Below are 18,120 nucleotides of genomic sequence, written 5' to 3'. Positions count from 1 at the left end.
TAATTAATTATTTAAATACATGTAAAGGCAGTCAGCTTTAGGCATTCACACAGGAAAATTCTGGTCTTATTTAATTTTAACTAAAAAAAAAATGTACTCAGCCAGACACAAGCTGTTGTTTCACTAACAGAAAGACATTTCATTGCAGGGAGGAGGGTTTGGGTGAGGTTCTTTTGCTTATACCCTTTCTTTCCCAGTCACGGAATTGTTGCATCTCCTGTAGACCATGTAAGTACTGGTGCTACACTGCCTTTGAGTAACTCTCCTGCTACAAGACTCCAGTGAAGCTTGAACACATCACAGGCTTAGCTCTTTTTTTGCTTCAAAAAATGAAAGGAAAACGATGGCAAGATTTTGTTCTAGTGGAACGGTCAAGTTTCCTCTCTAGCTTTGGTAAGCATAACATGGTCTTCTGCCCACATAAATCTGTGTTGTCAGCAGAGGAGCTCATTGAAAATACAAATATGGAGCACAACATCCACTCAAATTATATGGCTTCCAAATTGTCTAGAAGCAATTATTTCTGGCAAATATCAGACAGACAATAACCAGTGGCAACGATGTAGTTACATTAAGACAAAGTACAACATAAAGAGGTTGAACAGAATGTGTGAGGTGGTATAATTGAGCAGCATGAATAAAGGTGATAGAAATGGAATTAAATAAGTTAAAAGGGCGTGAGTTAGCATGCGTAGGAGTAACTGATTGCCCTTTCCAATATTCAGGAGCGATTTTCATTTTTAATTGGATCATGCTTCTTCATTGCCGAATTGGATGCTTCTTTTTTGCTCTCCTCAAGCACAAAATGTTTAAAACAAGTTTTAGAATATGCAATAACATAAAATTGAGAGAAAGAAGTAATCATCAGAAAACTTTCAGCACAAAAGTGTTGACTTGATTCTGTCCCTAGACAGCTTTATAATGCTCTACGCTCCTGCCAAAGGAGATATGGGGTGACAGTTTCCAAGACACTAAAGTGATTAAGTTTTGGTAGACATGCTGATTTTGCACTTGTCTACTTTTGCCCATCAAGGGAATTTTTTTCCTTCTCTCGCCTTTGTTAAACCAATACATTGATCTTAATGACACATATTAAGATATGTGTTCTAATGCACGTGGGAAGTTTTTCTTATGAGGAGACTGCTTTGGTACACCAGCAGTAAAGTGATTTCAGCAACTGAAGTAAAGAATGCACTACAAGACCTGTGCTAGTATGACAGTGACAGAATAGCTGAACAGTGAAATCTATCTGTGACATAAAGTGCTTGTGTCTAATTTTCAAAAGTACCCCACCACTGTGAAACCTAAATCATCCATGTGCTTTTGAAAATAATCACCATTAGTTGACACGTTAATGCCAGGCTAAACAGACTGAGTGTGGACCACTTTTCCAGAAGCAGTATAACTTTAAAAATAGTTGGGGGGGGGGGAGGGAGAAAAGTAGTTTGCTTAATTAGCTCTTAAAATTTTTTTTTTTTTTCCCAAAGCAACTGCTAGCATGGGGTGAGAGCTGTGGAAAGTATCTAATCTACTGCTCTGCCATGCACTTCACATAGTCACAAAAAAACCTGTACTTCTCACTCAAAAAAAAATAAAGTTTCCCTGAAAAGAACTCAAACTACTTAAAAAAATAAATCAAACCCACACAAAACCCCAAAACCAAACCTGATCAACCCCTATGGCACTGCTTGGAAACGTGTAAATACTTTACACTGTTTTTTGAAGTTGTACCCAAATACATTCAATTCAGTGCCTTTGAAGGCTTATCCCATGATGCTACAATTGCTTTTTGTGACATGGGTAAAAAAATGTCTGTCTAATCTTTTAAACAAAATGTCCATCTTCTTCCTTATGACAAAGTGGTCTTGTGAACATCCATATAACCACAAAGCATAAAAGCATCATCTGTTCTCTTAGAGATTATGAAATATTGATGTGCCCACAGCAGTTATCCAGATGTAGTCTTCAGGCTTTGTTGAATTCATAACCCCAAACCCCTTTTGATTTTAGGAGGGACTGAAATAATCTGGGGCCTCAGACCATCCAAGCCTAACAAAGATTGTCAAAGGTACCTTTGCTTGTCTGCTCGTGGGTGAACCAGCTTTGCTTGCAGATGAACCACTTACTGCACTGGACAGTCCCTGATTCCTTGGTTGAAACATTTACTGGCAAGAGACAGTCGAGTCCCAGGAAATAAAAATGCATGGGACTTGAACAAAAAGGGATTCTGAGCTCTGAAGCTTTCAGACAGTTGTGTTGACCTGGGTGTCCAGCACTGGTAGATGAGACACAAAGAATTACAAGCCACTTCTGGAAGTGTTAAACCTTGAACTTTTGCTTCAGTCTTTTGATCTGCAAAATGCAGGCATCAGTGATTTACTTCAGAGGGCAATTAATATGTTTTTCCCCTTCAAATCATACTTATGTGGAAACTCTCCATATTCTGGGACAGGTTTTTAAACAAACGAACCTGAATACAAAAGATGTCCCTCTTAAATTACATTAGCTCCTGTGGACTGAGCCAGAGAGGAAAAAAATCTACACAAACTCCTTGTGACTCAGAAAAAATTATTCCATGCTACAAGCCAGTCACTCCACTTCAGACGACCTATTTCCCAACACCAATCCTGAAGAATTTAAGATTTGCATGCAAAAATTCACCATGTGTTTCACAAATCTGGTTTATAAGAATCGTTGGGCTTTACAGACTTTTTTTCCGAGCAGTGGTAGTTAGAGCTGGACCTCAAGCCAAGCAGCAGATGTTGGAATTTCCATGGAGAAGGCAGCTGCCAATGACCCAGAGGATCCCCTCTTACTAATGAGATGCTGCTTCCATACACTTAGAGAGTCTGCTAAGTGAGAAGAAATTGCAGTGCAGGTTGTTTCTTCACAGGGGAAAAGTGTACTGCGTTTTGGAAGGGGAAGGAAGCAAAAAGTATTTCTTTATGGATGACAAAACACTGCAAGTGCAATATTGGTAACTCACCCCACCGGTATTTAAGATGCCTCAGGGGCAAAACTTGGACAAGACCCAGAGATTTGACTTCTAAACCTCTGCACTAAACTTATGTAAGAGCATAATCCGGTAATGTGCTATTTATGGTTAACTTAGGCAATCTTATCTAAAAGGCCCCATGAGAAAAGTTACGCTCTAATACATATGGATGCGATAACATCTATTCTAGGCTAATCAACAGGCATTTGTACAATTAAAAAATGCCCAGTGAAGATTGAGGCTGTATTACCTACAGACCTCAGTAGGTTTTTTAAAGCCACACCAGCCCCAAACAAGCCATTTCCAATTAATATGTCCCTAGTCAGGACCATAAGGACTAATAGAGGATGTCTGTCAGGTCAGGTTGGTGGCTCACCTGCTTCACACTGCACTAGCATTTTGTTGTCTAGATCAAATATTTGTTAGCCTGCATGAGGTTCCCTGGCTCTGTTCTGGTACAAATTAAATACTTGTCTTAATAAAAAATCCACAAATGAATTATTACATAATCTACACTGGCATCAAGATCGTATATGGATATGAATATGTGTCAGATTTAATTCGCTCAGCTTCCTCTAGTTCTCCAAGAGCCCTAGCCAAGAGATTTGAGCAGGAGTAATGAAACTTCCCTGTGTCTTGAGGAACACACGTTGTTCTCCAAAAAGCAAGAACTACAAGCACAGTTAAGCTCAGCCTATGTCAGGACAACTCTCAGAACCTGTCTCAGCATCAATAGCATCTCACCCAAAACAATCCTCTTCATGGATGTTTAAATTTGAGTACCTTTCCCTTACCAGACAGTGGGCACACAACTAGAAAACACTAAAAGGCTTAAATCAGAGAAGGACTAGGAAAGAACAAAACCTTAATTTACAGCCAGGGGTTAGGGGGGTTCCAGTACAGACTGAAGACCGCAGACAGAACAGGCTTCATGAGACAAATGTGGCCCAAAGCAGAGCTGTGTTCTGCATGGACTGCAGGTAGTGCATGGTACACGACTGCCTGAATGAAACAAGCACTGCAATAATGCCTAACAGAGGTGTCACGAATGGATGTTAGCTCTGTGTGAGAGGGGAAGGTTCTCAGTTGCCTAACAGACAACATTTACTTTTCTGGTTTTCTACTCACCCACTGATGCCCAAAGTAACCCCAAGCTGAGGACAAGCTGAGGCCTTACAGACAGACTAGCAAGCACAGCTTTTCCTGAGACCAAACAGCAGCGCTGTCAATTGCCTCAGTATTTTCTGCTTTTATCAGGGCTTCAGCTCCTCCCACAGAGACTATCAGCTTTCATTAAAAAAGTTTCTACCCTTTATGGCTGTGGGGAAAAGCCTGCAACCATGATTCTAATATAACCTAGTGGGTCAGAAAATGAGTCAAAGAACAAGAACCTCGCACTTCTGCTCCTAGCAAATAAATCATGACTTTCAAGCTGATCTCACAATTTATGGTAACTCGGCTCAAGTTTTTTGAATGACTAAGGTTAGAAGTACTTTAACTTATCAAACTAGTGAGTTCCTCAAATAAAAATAAACAATGGGCTCTCTTACAGCTATTCTGAAGATTAACTCCTTTGCTACTAACCACATCTCTCTTTACTATAAAAAGGAAACAGTGGCAGTTTTGAACTAACCCTTTCTCCAGAAGGCAAACAGGTCCCACCTATACCAAACTCTCAAGCCAAAGGATATAATCCTCCCACGTTGACATGTCCATATTCCACCTCCACAATAGAATTACCAGACTTACTTACTCATACCTTTGTCGTAATTGGATGATGTAATTTGTTGAAAATGGATGACAGACTACCAAAGGCTACTTGAGGACTTCCTCAGAGGCATTACAAATAATTTAAGCAAATAAGACTAACAGAAAACATGACTGTGTCACTGCCCTAAGTCCTGTTGCTTCCAAACTGTTCCCACTGCTCTTGATTTGAACACCACATGCAAAGAAGAAAATGCAGTTTCAATGAAAATGTTCCTCTCCCTCCAAAATCAACACACATGACCATACAGCATTTCCATCAAGGTCAAGAATTTATAATACCAACAGTGCACTATGACTTCACAATTATTTAAAGGATCTTTTGCTTGAAATCACACAGAATCTTGGATCTTCTCCTTTCTCTGTTTACAGAGACTGCACAATCAGATTGACATACCATGAGACTTCCATCCCCCTTCAGCTCTGGTTTGGTCATCCTTTGATTAATACCACGTTTATCACAAATGCATTAATTTAGAAAAAAGGCTTCCCACACACATCAAAAATAATCTGCTTCACTCACCGTCTCCAAAATTGTCACACAAATGACTCCTGCCCATGCCACACCACAGACAAAAGAAAAACAATGTTGTTACTTACTGGGAACTCCAGACACTAGCCGTAATGGACGTAATACTCGGAAAGCCCGCAGTGCTTTAACATCGAATCCGGCACCTTTTCCTCCTATTGAATTCCCCCCATCTGCTTTGGTTGCTTGTTCTAAAATTGCACTAAAAAGCCTGCAAAAAGAAAGAGGAAACAATCTGTAGGCAGACAGCAAGGCTTGGGCTAAACAGGAACAGAGATCATCATCATCATATCACCCAAACTATCTCACAGACCTGCGAAGAGTGTCACACATCTCAGTCGACATTCACATATGGTAGAGGAGAGACAGACTCTTCCCATATGCAACAGCCTATTGGTGATGTCTATACCATTTCCAAAACACTTGTTTCTGGAGCAGACATAAACATGACATGCTCCTCCTTCAGCCTAATGGCTCCTTGCAGCCGGCTATAGGCTACCAATACTTTGCTATCTTTGTTAACAAACAATCCACCCTGGGGAAGAAAAATCATCACCCATAATCAATCCAATTATTAATTATCTGTCACCCATTTTACAAGGAATTAAGATTCACTGAGGTCACTGCAGGTAGAACTTGGTGTGAAACTCAGGGATCCTTCAAGGTGCAAATTTTTAGGTAAGGGAGTGTCTTCACCTTGTGTGCTTGAGTATCCATTTGCAAATCCCCTGATGTACTTGCTAGGCAAAGTGCAAAACTGTAGGAGTTATTATTGGAATGTTTTATTATGCTAGCAAGCAAGGCAGAAAAGACAATGTTGTTCTGTGAAAAAGCTGAAGGCTCAATCTATCTGTTAATAAGAACTTGATTTAAGAAATTAGCTTTCAGGAAGCAGCTGCCATTTTTCTGGTAAAACATTAGTACCTTTGGGGGAGGACAGACTCCTCATGAATTTGCTAATGATATTGCTTTCAGCCTTGAAACCACCAGCTTGGACCCAGCCAAATTCAGAAGAGGTTAAAAGCTGTTCCAGTATAAATGGATGCTTGGCACTCTGCAGAAAATGCTTGCCTGGGAGTGGCAGAGCACCCTTGGCCCCTAAGTTGCCATGGAGGTTCCACAGACAACCCTACAGAAACTGCCTGGGATGCCAGGAACAGCCTGTTTCGAGTGGCCTGGATTCAGCACTGGCTAGTTTCTCCTTAGACTTCAGCCTGCAGTGCCTCTGTCAGGATCTCATCCCTAGGACCCGACTGGCATATTCCACAGAGAGCTCCCAAACCTCATCAAGCAGAGACTGAGCTGGACAATTGCTTAACAAGGAGCTCCAACACCTGCAGCCTGTGTTAAATCTTACAGATAGGGCCACAAACATAAGGAGCTTGGCCTGCATAGGAAAAGGAGGATTCATTTACTGAAGCATCTAAGTCAACATTTCCCCAGCTCTAAATCCAACAAAAAACAAGTGGATTAGAGCAGTGCAAACGCGAAATTCGTTTCTTAAGCAGGGTTCTGGTTGTTTTTTTTTTTTTAAATTTCATCTTAAGAGTCTTATAAAACTTGTCAACGGTGACTGAGGAACTCCTAACTGGATCTATTCAAAGCCTCAACTTCAAGCACCGCAGAAAGATTTATCAACTAGGTAACAAGCGTGGGAAAAACTGTGTGTGGGGAGGTTGGATGCTGAGTTTGTAGGTGTTGCAGACTGAGAAGCAGGATGCAGAGAAGACAAAAACAGAGCCTATGAGAAATACTGCATTGACTACAGATATCACAGAGAGAGATAAACAAGGGCTGATGCAAAGAACGTGTATTATCGGAATGTATGTATTTCTTGAGCTGTGTACACAAATTACACAGCTGCAATTTTCTGCTGGTCTCCATAATAGAAACGCTGTAGGTCAAATTTGGCCTAATGTATTTTCAGTAAGCTAGTGATTAAGCTCTAGCAATGTGCTCCGTTTCATATTCAAACCTTTCTATCTTCCTAGTCAACAGAATTCCCATACTAGATGATGAGTGACATATCTATACAACAGTCCCAGTCTCCTGGGATCCTCTGGAGGAAAAAGAATTTACTGCAAAAAGGCTTCTTATGCTGTTTTTCAGCTCCAAGACTAGAAATCTCAAGGAACTCTGAGTCAGGAATTGTGCAAAACTGAGGTCCCATTCTCCTGGTCCCCATTTTCACTGGCTCCCTGTTTTACCAAAGAGCAGTTCTTGGCATCGGGCACTGAGGCTGTTTCTACTACCACCCATGCAGTGAGCAAACCACAGACTGCTCCAGAATTCTGCACCCTGAGCAAGCTGTACATGTCCTAAATTAGTTCAGGAAGAGCAGAAACACAACCAGTAGGACAGCTCACTCCTCCAGAGCTAGAACCTGCCTTCCCAAAGTGCAGAGCTCCCTATTTGTTTTGATGTGCTAAGCATGACGTTTTGAGATACCCACAGTCATCTGCCTACTATGCTTCAGGAATAACTTGCAGTAATTCCTGCTGCTCCTCATTAAAAACCCTGCATTTAAACTTGAATTTCTAATCCTGCTTAAACGCGTTTACTCCATAATTAATATCTCCCCTGCTTTTTACCAGTGCACTGCAACTTTTTATTTCTCTCATTTATTTCACTCTCTTTGGCTTTTGTATTGGGGTCAAGTGTTCAGTGTGGCCTACTGGATGTCTACCCCACTCTTCAAGTTCTGCTCCATTGTCCTCGCCACCTCCTTCACTCGGGGCACTAGCCGACATCTACAGTTCAGAGGCTACAACTACCTAATGCTCTCAGGTTTTCAGCTAATTGTTTTCTGACACTAAAACAGCTGGGTGGATGTCAGGCTACTGATACAAATTAGGAGGCCAGAGCCCTTCTATCCTATATTTACATGGGAAATTCTGCTCTTTGATGGAAACCTTTGGGAAAAGCTTCCAGTAGGTGTGTGGAGCAAGGTGCACTTCTTTCCTTCTGTTCTCAGGAGGTTAGTTAGCTCAAATGTATGTTCCAAGCATAAGTGTGGGGAAACACTTTGCTGACAGAAAAATCAAAGTGTGGATGGCACAAAAATGCAACAGGGTTAATCTCTTGTGGCCACGGAAAATCTCACCATGAAAAGTAGATAATAGTAATAATAATTAAAAAAAAGAATAAAGAAATCAGCCTTATTTCCTTCCACCTAACTACTTTCTGCCAGCCTAAATTCATGCCCCATTTTCATTTGGATATGGTACTTTCTACTGATGAAGCACAATTGACAGTACCTTGATTTCTGAATTTCACTTGTGACATAACTGCACCTTAACTAAATTCATCTGACAGACATGAACTGTAACACAGAAAAACAAATTTCTATCAACACTTTTTTTTTTCCATTTACTTGTGAAGTATGAAACCAGCTTCACTGTTTTTCTTTCTTATATTTTGCTGTTTCTATTTTGACATTTGAAATATCAAAAAGGTCTTCACTTTGCTAGATGACCCCAACAGCAGCATGATAAGGCTGTAACCTGCTCTTCATCTCTTCCTCTGTGGGGAGTGCACCATGAGTTTTACAGCATTAAAAAAAAAAAAAAAAAAAAGAGCTTGTCAAGGGCCTCCAGAATATAAAAAGGAAACAGAGGGCTTGGTATTTCTAAGGCCAAAAATCAGCAGAAAAACAAAGCTGAAAGAATCCTCTCAGGTGCAAAAAAATAGTAAAATACAAAGAATTTTTTTTTCCCACAGTGTTTTACAGTTCACCTGTGATTTGTGAGTGTGAAGGGGTTTGGATCTGCCCTTTAGAAACTTCACACAGGTCTTCAGAAAGACCATTTTCCAGTCTGCTCTGATTTCAGATCCTCCCCAAATACACCTTCACTGCTTCCCTTCCCAAGTAAGATTGTCTTTCAAATTACACCACCTCTTTTTCTGGCAGAAGCTACAGGTCCCTGGAGAATGACTGTGCCTGGCAGACAAACCACAGCACTGCCAGGAAAGACAGATATTTTTCTATCGCAGCGTTGTCAAGTTGGTCTTCCCTCAAGAGAAATTTCCTCCAACTGCCTAATATTAAAGGACATCACTGTGAAATCTGAAAGTTTTAATGTTTTCCAAAGGAGGAACAGCAAAAATAAAGGAAGCAGGAGACAATTTGACTAACCATTAGTGTTTGTGGGGGTTGTGCCTCATTAGGCAGCTTAGGGGGGTGGTCTCTACTCTTAGCTAATAATGTCAGTAGAGCCTTGATTGATATCCTCACACAGACGTTTTTCTTCAAAGCAGCATTTAACAGTGCTGCTATAGCAAGGTCATAGGCTATTTAAAGATAAGCTAGAATCAAGCCTTAAAAGACATAATTGATGAATATGCAGATCTCCCACACTTCAAGAATGATAAGCAGTTACAAGCCTGCAGGTCTAAAGTGCATCCTTTCACCAAAAAATGTAGCAGTTGTGTTCAGTGCTCCCCTCTGCTGCCGTTGTGTATTCCTGTGGCCTTGTAAGAACCACTGACTCTACAATCCCTCTGGATACCAAAGGACTTATCTTCAGAAGGCAGGGGACAGTATACAGGCACATTGTTATAACCTTTTTTACAGGAACTGTGACTCCCCTCTAAAATTTTACCTGGTCCTGCACGTGTCCATTTTCCTCTTATTTTACTGATTTGTTTAAGGTAAAGGAAGCTTGTTGTGCAGTATTATCTCTTTAAGTTACGTGTGGTAAACAGTGCATAGGGGGATTTATAAGATCTAAAACCTGCCTTTTTTTTTCTCCTTTAATTTCCAACAGTACTTGAAGAAGTACTTCCCACCTAGCCTTTCTACGTTTTGTAGCAGGGACAGTCATCCTTGAAAAACGAGATGATTCCTAAGGCAGAGCAAGCACAAATGGCAATTACTACAGTTCTGGGACTTGATGCTTCCAGTATTGGTCCCCCACCATTCTTTGCCCCACATACCAAATAAATCCCTCTGCCCAGTGCTGCAGCTGTGTACAAACCACTCAGCTTTCTCCAATAGCTCCATCAATAGGCAGAAAAAAAAGCACCACAAAGAAATGCTGTTATCAGCACTTGCCCTCTTCCTCCTCTCTCGTTAAAATTTATTTTAAACATTTTCCGTGGGGCTTCCTCCCTGGCAAAATATTCAAATACACTGAAGTTTAAACATAATGTCATTGAGGGACTTCAGACAGCCCCTAGGAAAAGAAGAGAGGGCAGAGCAGGAACAGATGGTATCAGCACGTAGATTTTGCAGAGGGGTTGTGGAGAGGAAAAGCAGCTCACCAGCCTAGGCTGTGGTACTGTACGAGTGAGTTTAAACAGATAAACATCAAAGGAACCCATCTGGCCTTGAAGTGGAATCTGTCACTTGAGATTCTTACTATTTAACAGAGACCTTGGGGTCTTGGCCATGTTTATTATACTCGTGTAATCCCTCCCCAGTTACATTTTTTTGTTCCCCATCTAGTGGGGAACTGAGAGCTGCTGGAGGCAGAAGCAGATAGAAGAGCTGAGAGCTGCAGCTTCTGTCACCGGCAACAGAATTAATTTCAGCCTGAATATCGTCTTGCTGATTAACTGCCCTAGTAGGAAAATTGAAAAGGACTGTACTTAAACTAGATATAATGCTGCTCTGTGATTTCTGGAGCCCTGCTCTCTCACATTCCAGTGGAAGAAGAGGAGCTAATGTGTCCTTTCTTTAAAATGTCTCTTTCTCATAAAAATGAAAATGGAATAATGACATTCACAGGACTCTTTTTTTTTCTCCAATCTTTCTTCAACTGAAGCAGCAATTTCCAAGCAGGTGGGATATCTGAGGGCATTCAAAGGCAGAACCAACTATGGAACTGGACATCAATACCAGGGGAGGGGTTGAGGATTTTCCAGTTTTCAATTACTAATATGTTATCAGATCCTCTGTCTGCGAGCAGGAACAAAGGAGAAAGACAATGGACATTGCCATAAGGAGAAGCATTATGTCCACGTGGAGGCAGAGAGGTCTTGGGACTAAGAATAGGTTTCAGCCTGTTCTCCCTCCCCCTCACTGGGAATTCTCCTTCCACCCACTTTTCCCCGTGATGATAGAAAGTGGGAGGGTTTGGGTAGCACACAGCAGTTTGCTGATGAAATATTTTTGGGCCACCACAAAAATGGTCAGGAAGGTAGATGATTTGGGGAAGAAATTATGAGGGGGTTTTGATGACTAGGAGTGTCCCTTTTTTGACATTTTCCCTAGGATTTGATGCAGAGTTTCTCTGGAAAGGAGGTGAAAAGACTACAAGGTTTTGTGGGCGATGAAACTCTTTAACAATGGAGTGGTGGGAGGATGGGACAAATTACTCAGGCAAAGAAATACTTGTTCTCTTTGTCTTCAGAGGTAGTTTATCCTTCACCTCATCCCTCCAACAACCACAATTGAAATCCCCTGCTTATCTCTTACCCTTAGGTAGAGAAAGCAGAAGGTGTATTACCTTGCTTTTATTCAAGGCTTGAAAAACACGGAGAGGAATAACAGGATTAGAAAGGTTGAAGCTCAAAGTAGCAATTTGATCTACAACAGTAAAATTATTCTTTAAAAAGGTTAAAATGTTAAAAGGGTCAAAAAAGTGTTGAAATCACCAGCTGAACAGGGCAATTGAGCTGAGGAACTTGTTTTAATTTGAAGGAAAACCTGGGGTTTAAATTTTTCATCCATCTTTCAGAATGAGAAACACCAGTAAAAGTTCACAAGATGGCAGAATTTATCTGTCACCCATCTCCTAATCTTAATTAAAGGATTACCTAGATATTATTTTTAATATTCACACAGATTTAAAAACAAAGGGATTTTCTTGCACTTAAGCATACTCAGGCATTTGACTTTGTCCAACAGCTTGCACTGCTTCCTCTTTTTATCCCTGTTCCCAAAGAGCAGTTTAATTTCTATGTCATTTAAATGGTGGTTGTAGGAGGAACATGATGGACAGCAACCTCTAACATCACTCATACATAATGTACTGAGATTCCCCCATCCTTAAGCTCCCAAAGATTGCCAGCATCCCCACGTGTACAGTGCCTTCAAAAACAAACTGTTGGTACTCACCCTACTACCACAATTATAAAATCTAGTAAATTCCAGCCATTGCGGAGGTAAGCGTTGGGGTGAAAGAGAAGTCCGTATGCTATTACTTTTAAAAATGCTTCCACTGTAAAAATTATGAGAAAGAGATATTCCACTCGTTCCTGGGGAAGATAAGAGAACAAGAGAGATAATGGTTAGTGTGAGTGACAAACCACGGATAAGGATGTTTTCTTTTGTTGTAGCCCACCCCACTCATTGACTCGCCACTGGGGTGCACCTATCACACGTGGCTGGCTTGCCAGAGAGCTTTGCTCCTCACTCTTGCATAGTCTGCAGTCAGTCTGACAGGACAGGGGCAGTAAATTTTGGTTAGACTCTGAAACTTGCTGCCCTTGCCTTGGCAGGGACTGACCCCTGTACAGGCTTGGGCAAAGCAGGAGGGCAGTGTCCAAGCACTCAGCTCTCTACAGCATACACAGCCAAAGATTGCCAGCCAGCAGAATGAACTGCATCCAGTCCTTTTCTGCCTCTGGAGAGGAAACATTCCTGGATGCAGTACTGGGGAGAGAGGTGGGGGAAAAAATAAGAGGAGCCCACCTGAGACTAATGCATGTGTCAGACTGAGCCTTCTTTGGGATTCCCTTTTCTGTTGCTGGGGAATAAGTAGGCTGAATATTGGTGGTAAGTGATTTACAGATCAGGCTGACTAATACTAGAGGCGTTTAGTCATACTGTTAGAAATGTACATGTCCCTGTGAAAGGCAGGCTGCAATTAAGCATATCCAAACAAAGTCACTTCCAGTTGCAGTACAGCCTGATTCAGGACAAGCAATCAGGCTTTTGGAGCAGTACAGAGGCTCACCATCTCTCATCCCTGGGGCTTTTATCCCCGGTGTGGAATAAGGGTAGCAGTGTTGCAGAAATGGAAGGGACCTCCACACAAGTGGGAGGGAAACTGCAGCATTAGGTAATCACTACAGAAGTGCTGCGTGGGAGATAAGTACATGAAAACCAGATAACAGCAAAAGGAGACTAGGTCCCTGCGAGGTTAAACTACAAAGTTATTAAAAGTTCACACTGAAAAAACAAAATCTGAGATAAATACAAATTAAAACATCCCAGGAATTCCTGTCATTTCTTGAAAAACACCCAGTAAGACAGTCAGACAGGTCACTGTTTTTCTTTTCAGCTCCAAATTTTATCTACCCTGTTCCTCTGTCCAGCTGAACACGTGTATGACACTATCGTATTATACAGCAATAAAAAATGTGCAGGATTACAAAAAAAATCATTCCACCTTTTGACAGCTGCCCGTTTGAATATTTTGCACTCAGCTGCAGATAATTAACAACTCACTAGAAACCTGAAGATCAAAAAAAGCAACTGCCAGTTCATCTGTACGTTTACATTAATGTGATATTTTACATGACTGAGAAATTCCATCTGACAGTAGCAGGCTTATGTTTGTGCTTTACAATATTGCTGGTTTCCCTCAGATGGTGCTTTCACAATGCCTGCAGTATCCCCCGGTGCTTAGTACAAGGAACACACAAAAAAAGAAAAAGTATCATTCTGCAGTTATCTGATCTAGTAGTAAAGCTTCTGAACACGCCCACAGCACAGAATTTGTCCATTGTTGTCCCAGATGGAGACACAGCTGTACACTGAGGATTTCCCTTCCCTTGAACTCAGAGATGGAAACAACAGCATACAATACTAGCATCTACTATGTTCCCTCTACAAATAGTGAAGGTACTATTTTATTTAGCCCGGGAATAGGCACATAAGTGCTAACAACCAGCAATCTCACCATGGGTTTGACCTCAGGAAAAAGCTCCTTAATAGGCTTGCACACTCCTAGAAGGGACTAACAGGGCAGCCCTTCACCTTCCACTCCTGCTAATAACCGAGCAAGTACCTCCTGACTTGTACCTACAAGTACCTACAAACCATAACCAAACAGACCCCAGTGACCCATCTCTACGCACACGTTTATAAAGAAGGACTTGCTCCCATGAAATCTCTTAAACCCTAGAAGTAAAATTTATAAAATGACTGCACGAGGGTACGTCTGTGTGGTGTTTCTGACTGCCCTGCACCTTTGTGCTGCCTCTATGGACACAGCTCAAGGCCTGACACAACCCCACAGACAGCTCACGGTAGCTCTGCCTGAGGGGTGATTCCCTACCCCTGACAGGACAAAATAAAACCTGTGTAGAGGTTGGAAAAAGATGGAAATGGGCTCTGAGGGGGAAGAACTTTCCCTGAACTCGGTATGGGTGTATGGAGCGCTGTGCCTGGGATGGACATGGCCTCACTAGGGACTAATGAACATTTTTTAGGATTTCTCTTAAGGCAACCCAACGCACTAATTAGTCTCACTCACTCCCTGTTTCAGCCAAGGGCTTTCCAAAGTTGTGGGGGCAAGCTCTCTTTCCCTCTCACAAAAAGGGCAAAACCACTCTTCAGTTGCATGAGGTGGCCCTGTGCACTCAAGTTCCTCCAGGATCCCACTGTGCAAACAGAAACACAGGCTCATGCAGGAGTGCCGTAGGCCCTAAAAAACAGCCTTCCTGTAAAACCTCTCAGTGGCCACAGCTGAGACGAGTACAGCGGGATGTCGAGGAGCCCACCCCTCCCATTTAACAACTCCAGGTCCAGTTTGAAGCTGGTGGGCAGAACAGTTGAAGAGGAAGGCCCAAAGCTGATCCCGTGCCCAGCAATTTAACAGCAAACACTGTCCTTGACCTCTGGGCGCCCAGGGACAAAAGCTACTGCCAGCTCTGTCTGGCTTTGTGCTGCTCCCATGGCCACAGCTCTGTGCAGGCCTGCCTGGCCAGGAGAGCCTTTCCACTCCATGAATTTCCCTGAAATACCTGTAACTAGTGCAATCAAAAGAGCCATGAAAGCAAATACTTGAGAAAATTCTGGAACAACTTTTTTTCTTCTTCTTCTTTTTAATTACTACTTTTAAAATATTTAATACTGCACAGAGCAGACAGTATTTCAACAAATCACAGGTTCCACTTGGCTGGGTTTGGGAGCCTTATACCTTTTTGTCTCTAAAGATGCCTGTGGGACTACTGGCACCTCTTTTGTTATTGTAATAATGCTGCTTGTTGAACCATGTTATTGAGGTACTAATATACCAAAATATTACACACACATGCATATATACACATCTAGACATAGATATATAAATATATACATATATAACTATAAGCTATTTGAATAAATTGCTTACAATGCTTTGGTTAAGGTAGAAAGATCCATAAAAAATAAAATTCTATAAAAGCCTCTGAAATGAACATAAGATACAGAATGTTGAGCAGAGGAGAGATTTTATGATCCTTTGCACTTAAATTAATGATTTCAGAGTCTAAAATTGAAGGAAAAATACTGCTGAGATTAAACAGTGCAGCTGCTCCAAGATCATTTCAGAAAGCTACTCCTGCTCAGACTCAAGAAGAATTTGAAAAGCCTACTAATTAATTTGTGTTCCCTTTTGTCCTCATGCTATAAAACTGAAGAGCCTTTATGAACAGAGCATAACTCGGTAACGACATGGCATAATTGCGTTCCCTGGAATGTGGGTTTCAGTCCCAGTTCTGATGCCACCTTGCCCAGTGAGCCCACAGATATGACTCAGCCATCCCCTGCCTCAGCTTGGAAATGACAGGACCACCTCTTGCCCTCAGCAGGCACAGAATATTAAATTTGCCTCTGCCAAATGGGCATCTGCACTTCAGGCTGCTCATCTGAAGCTTTGCTCTCACAGGTTAGGTAGACCAGGACTCAGTGTTTCCATCTCCCAAGGGACATACCACTGCAAAGCACCCATAATTCCAACTCTTCCAAGAAGCCAATTTGGTACAATTTTGAAAGAAACCAAACTAGAGAAGTATTGATGTTTCTGTTTGAGAGAGCTCCCTACTGACAGGCAGGGAGGGAGCTGCCCACCACCATTATGAGAGGAGATGGCAACAGCATTGCCCCTTGAAACACAAATCCAAACCACAGCATTGAAAGAGAGGGAACTTACTTTGGGGTTGTAGGAAAGAAGGAACAGTATTTTTTTATTCGGGTCTTAGAAATGGGAACCACGCTCACGTGGCCGAGGCACACGAAGCATACTGCAGGTTGTAGGATTACAAAGCAGGAGCTTCCTGCTTGGGCAATAGTAACGCAAATGTTTTGAAAACCAAAGGAAAAAAAACAAAAACAAAAACACAAGCAAAATATGAGTGGAAGGAGAGGAAGGATAAAAGTTTTAGAAAACCAGCCAGTCCCTGGAGCACACATGTTCTGAAACTGGCTCTACCACTGTTTATTTGATTTTGGTTTGGGGGGTTTTTTTGTAGATATAGGAAATAAGCATCAGCTACCCTAGTTGATAGATTAGCCAGCACTAACACTGCCAAGAAACAAGCTGTACATCATCTTACTTTCAACAAAGAAACAAACATCAACTTACCGTTAAGGCTCTAAGATACATTTCCAAGAGAGGATTACTGCATTAAGTATGAAACCCCTCTAATCCCCTGTGCCTTCCGAAGAAGTCATAGGTTTGCTTTTGTTTATAATTTTTAAACTGTAGCTAATGTCATCCCGGGTTCATAAAAGGAGCCTGAAAACAGGAAATCCAAGGAAATTACCGTAGGGTGCCATAAGGCTTTTCTCCTGTCAGAGAGTGAGTAGGCCAGTGCTGTTTCTGAGAAATGGTCATCAGAGTGATTCACTGTATCTTGATCCCAGCTCTCCAAACTCCATCCACCCAGTAGCACTGATAGGTCATAACATTTTTTCTTTGCAATAGTTACTCAAGAATCAAATCCCAGTCAAGTTCTCGCATCTCATACACACCAGTCTAAAGAGTCTACAATCCAAAATTCAGTCACTAGAGGTTTTCTTAGATTTCACTGTCTCTGTACTTGCATTCTGCTCAGCTTGTTACAAACCATGTTTCAAAAACTGCAGCTTATATGTTTGAAATAATGAGCCCCAAGCCCTGCACAACTAGAACCTTTATGAAGCTGCTTGTTTGACCTTAGACATCAGAGTCTGCATTATTATTCCCTAGTGCTTCCTTAAACACAAGAAAATACATTTCTTCAGTAATGCAAATACTCAGATGTCCAAGTAAAACAGCAGTATTTTAAGGGCCTCTGTCATATAGGATGCTTTGGCATGACTTACATAAACACACTCTGAAAGATACAAATCAGAGGGGAAGCACTCAGACTTTTCCCTAGTAGGGAAAACAATCTTTTCTGATGGGCAGTAAAGAGACTGAACTGCTGTGCCGGGAAAGATGGCCGAGAGACTTAATGCAAAAAAGCTTCTGTGCTTTTTGAATTACAGGTCATGATCACATCTGAGATAAGGACATCCTCACTGTGTGAATATGCTCACCTGGAGACTACTGTTAGCATTAATAGCTTTGACCTTCAGTGAGGAGGGCCCACATGTGTGCACTTGAAGGATCAATTCAGTAAAGAAGATTTGTTGACAATGAGTTACTTCTGAATGTGCTCAGTTACTCGGGAGACATTTTCAGCTAAGTATGCATGAAAAAAAACACAAGCACATGAGGGAATAAAACTTAAAGGAGAGAAAACATTTGGATTTTTTTAGGTTTTATTTCTCCTTAAAATTACTGCCATTGCAGAAACAAGTGGACATATCCATTTATTTGATAAAGGGATAATATGGCATACTGATGAACATAACTCCATTTGCTGCCACTCCTTGTCCTAAAACACAGCATGTCTTCTTCTACATATTCCCCAA

At 41.5% G+C, this 18,120-nt stretch overlaps 1 protein-coding gene across 14 annotated transcripts in view; it reads right to left on the bottom strand.

The window, feature by feature from the left end:
• Nucleotides 1-18,120, bottom strand: part of CACNA1C (calcium voltage-gated channel subunit alpha1 C) — a 433,595-nt gene that overhangs the window by 189,861 nt on the left and 225,614 nt on the right. For all 14 annotated transcript variants that reach the window (XM_050325533.1, XM_050325524.1, XM_050325534.1 and 11 more), the window contains exons 4-5: nucleotides 12,352-12,491; nucleotides 5,363-5,502 (exon numbers count right to left, since the gene is read on the bottom strand). In XM_050325533.1, the coding sequence (XP_050181490.1) occupies nucleotides 5,363-5,502; nucleotides 12,352-12,491 (280 nt within the window). The remainder of the gene's footprint in view (nucleotides 1-5,362; nucleotides 5,503-12,351; nucleotides 12,492-18,120) is intronic.

This window comes from Myiozetetes cayanensis, unplaced genomic scaffold (genome assembly GCF_022539395.1).
Source record: "Myiozetetes cayanensis isolate MyiCay16 unplaced genomic scaffold, myiCay2020 scf3, whole genome shotgun sequence".
In the NCBI taxonomy this organism is placed as follows: domain Eukaryota; kingdom Metazoa; phylum Chordata; class Aves; order Passeriformes; family Tyrannidae; genus Myiozetetes; species Myiozetetes cayanensis.
The sequence above is the reverse complement of the archived record's forward strand: the minus strand, read 5'-3'. Positions and strand labels throughout refer to the sequence as shown.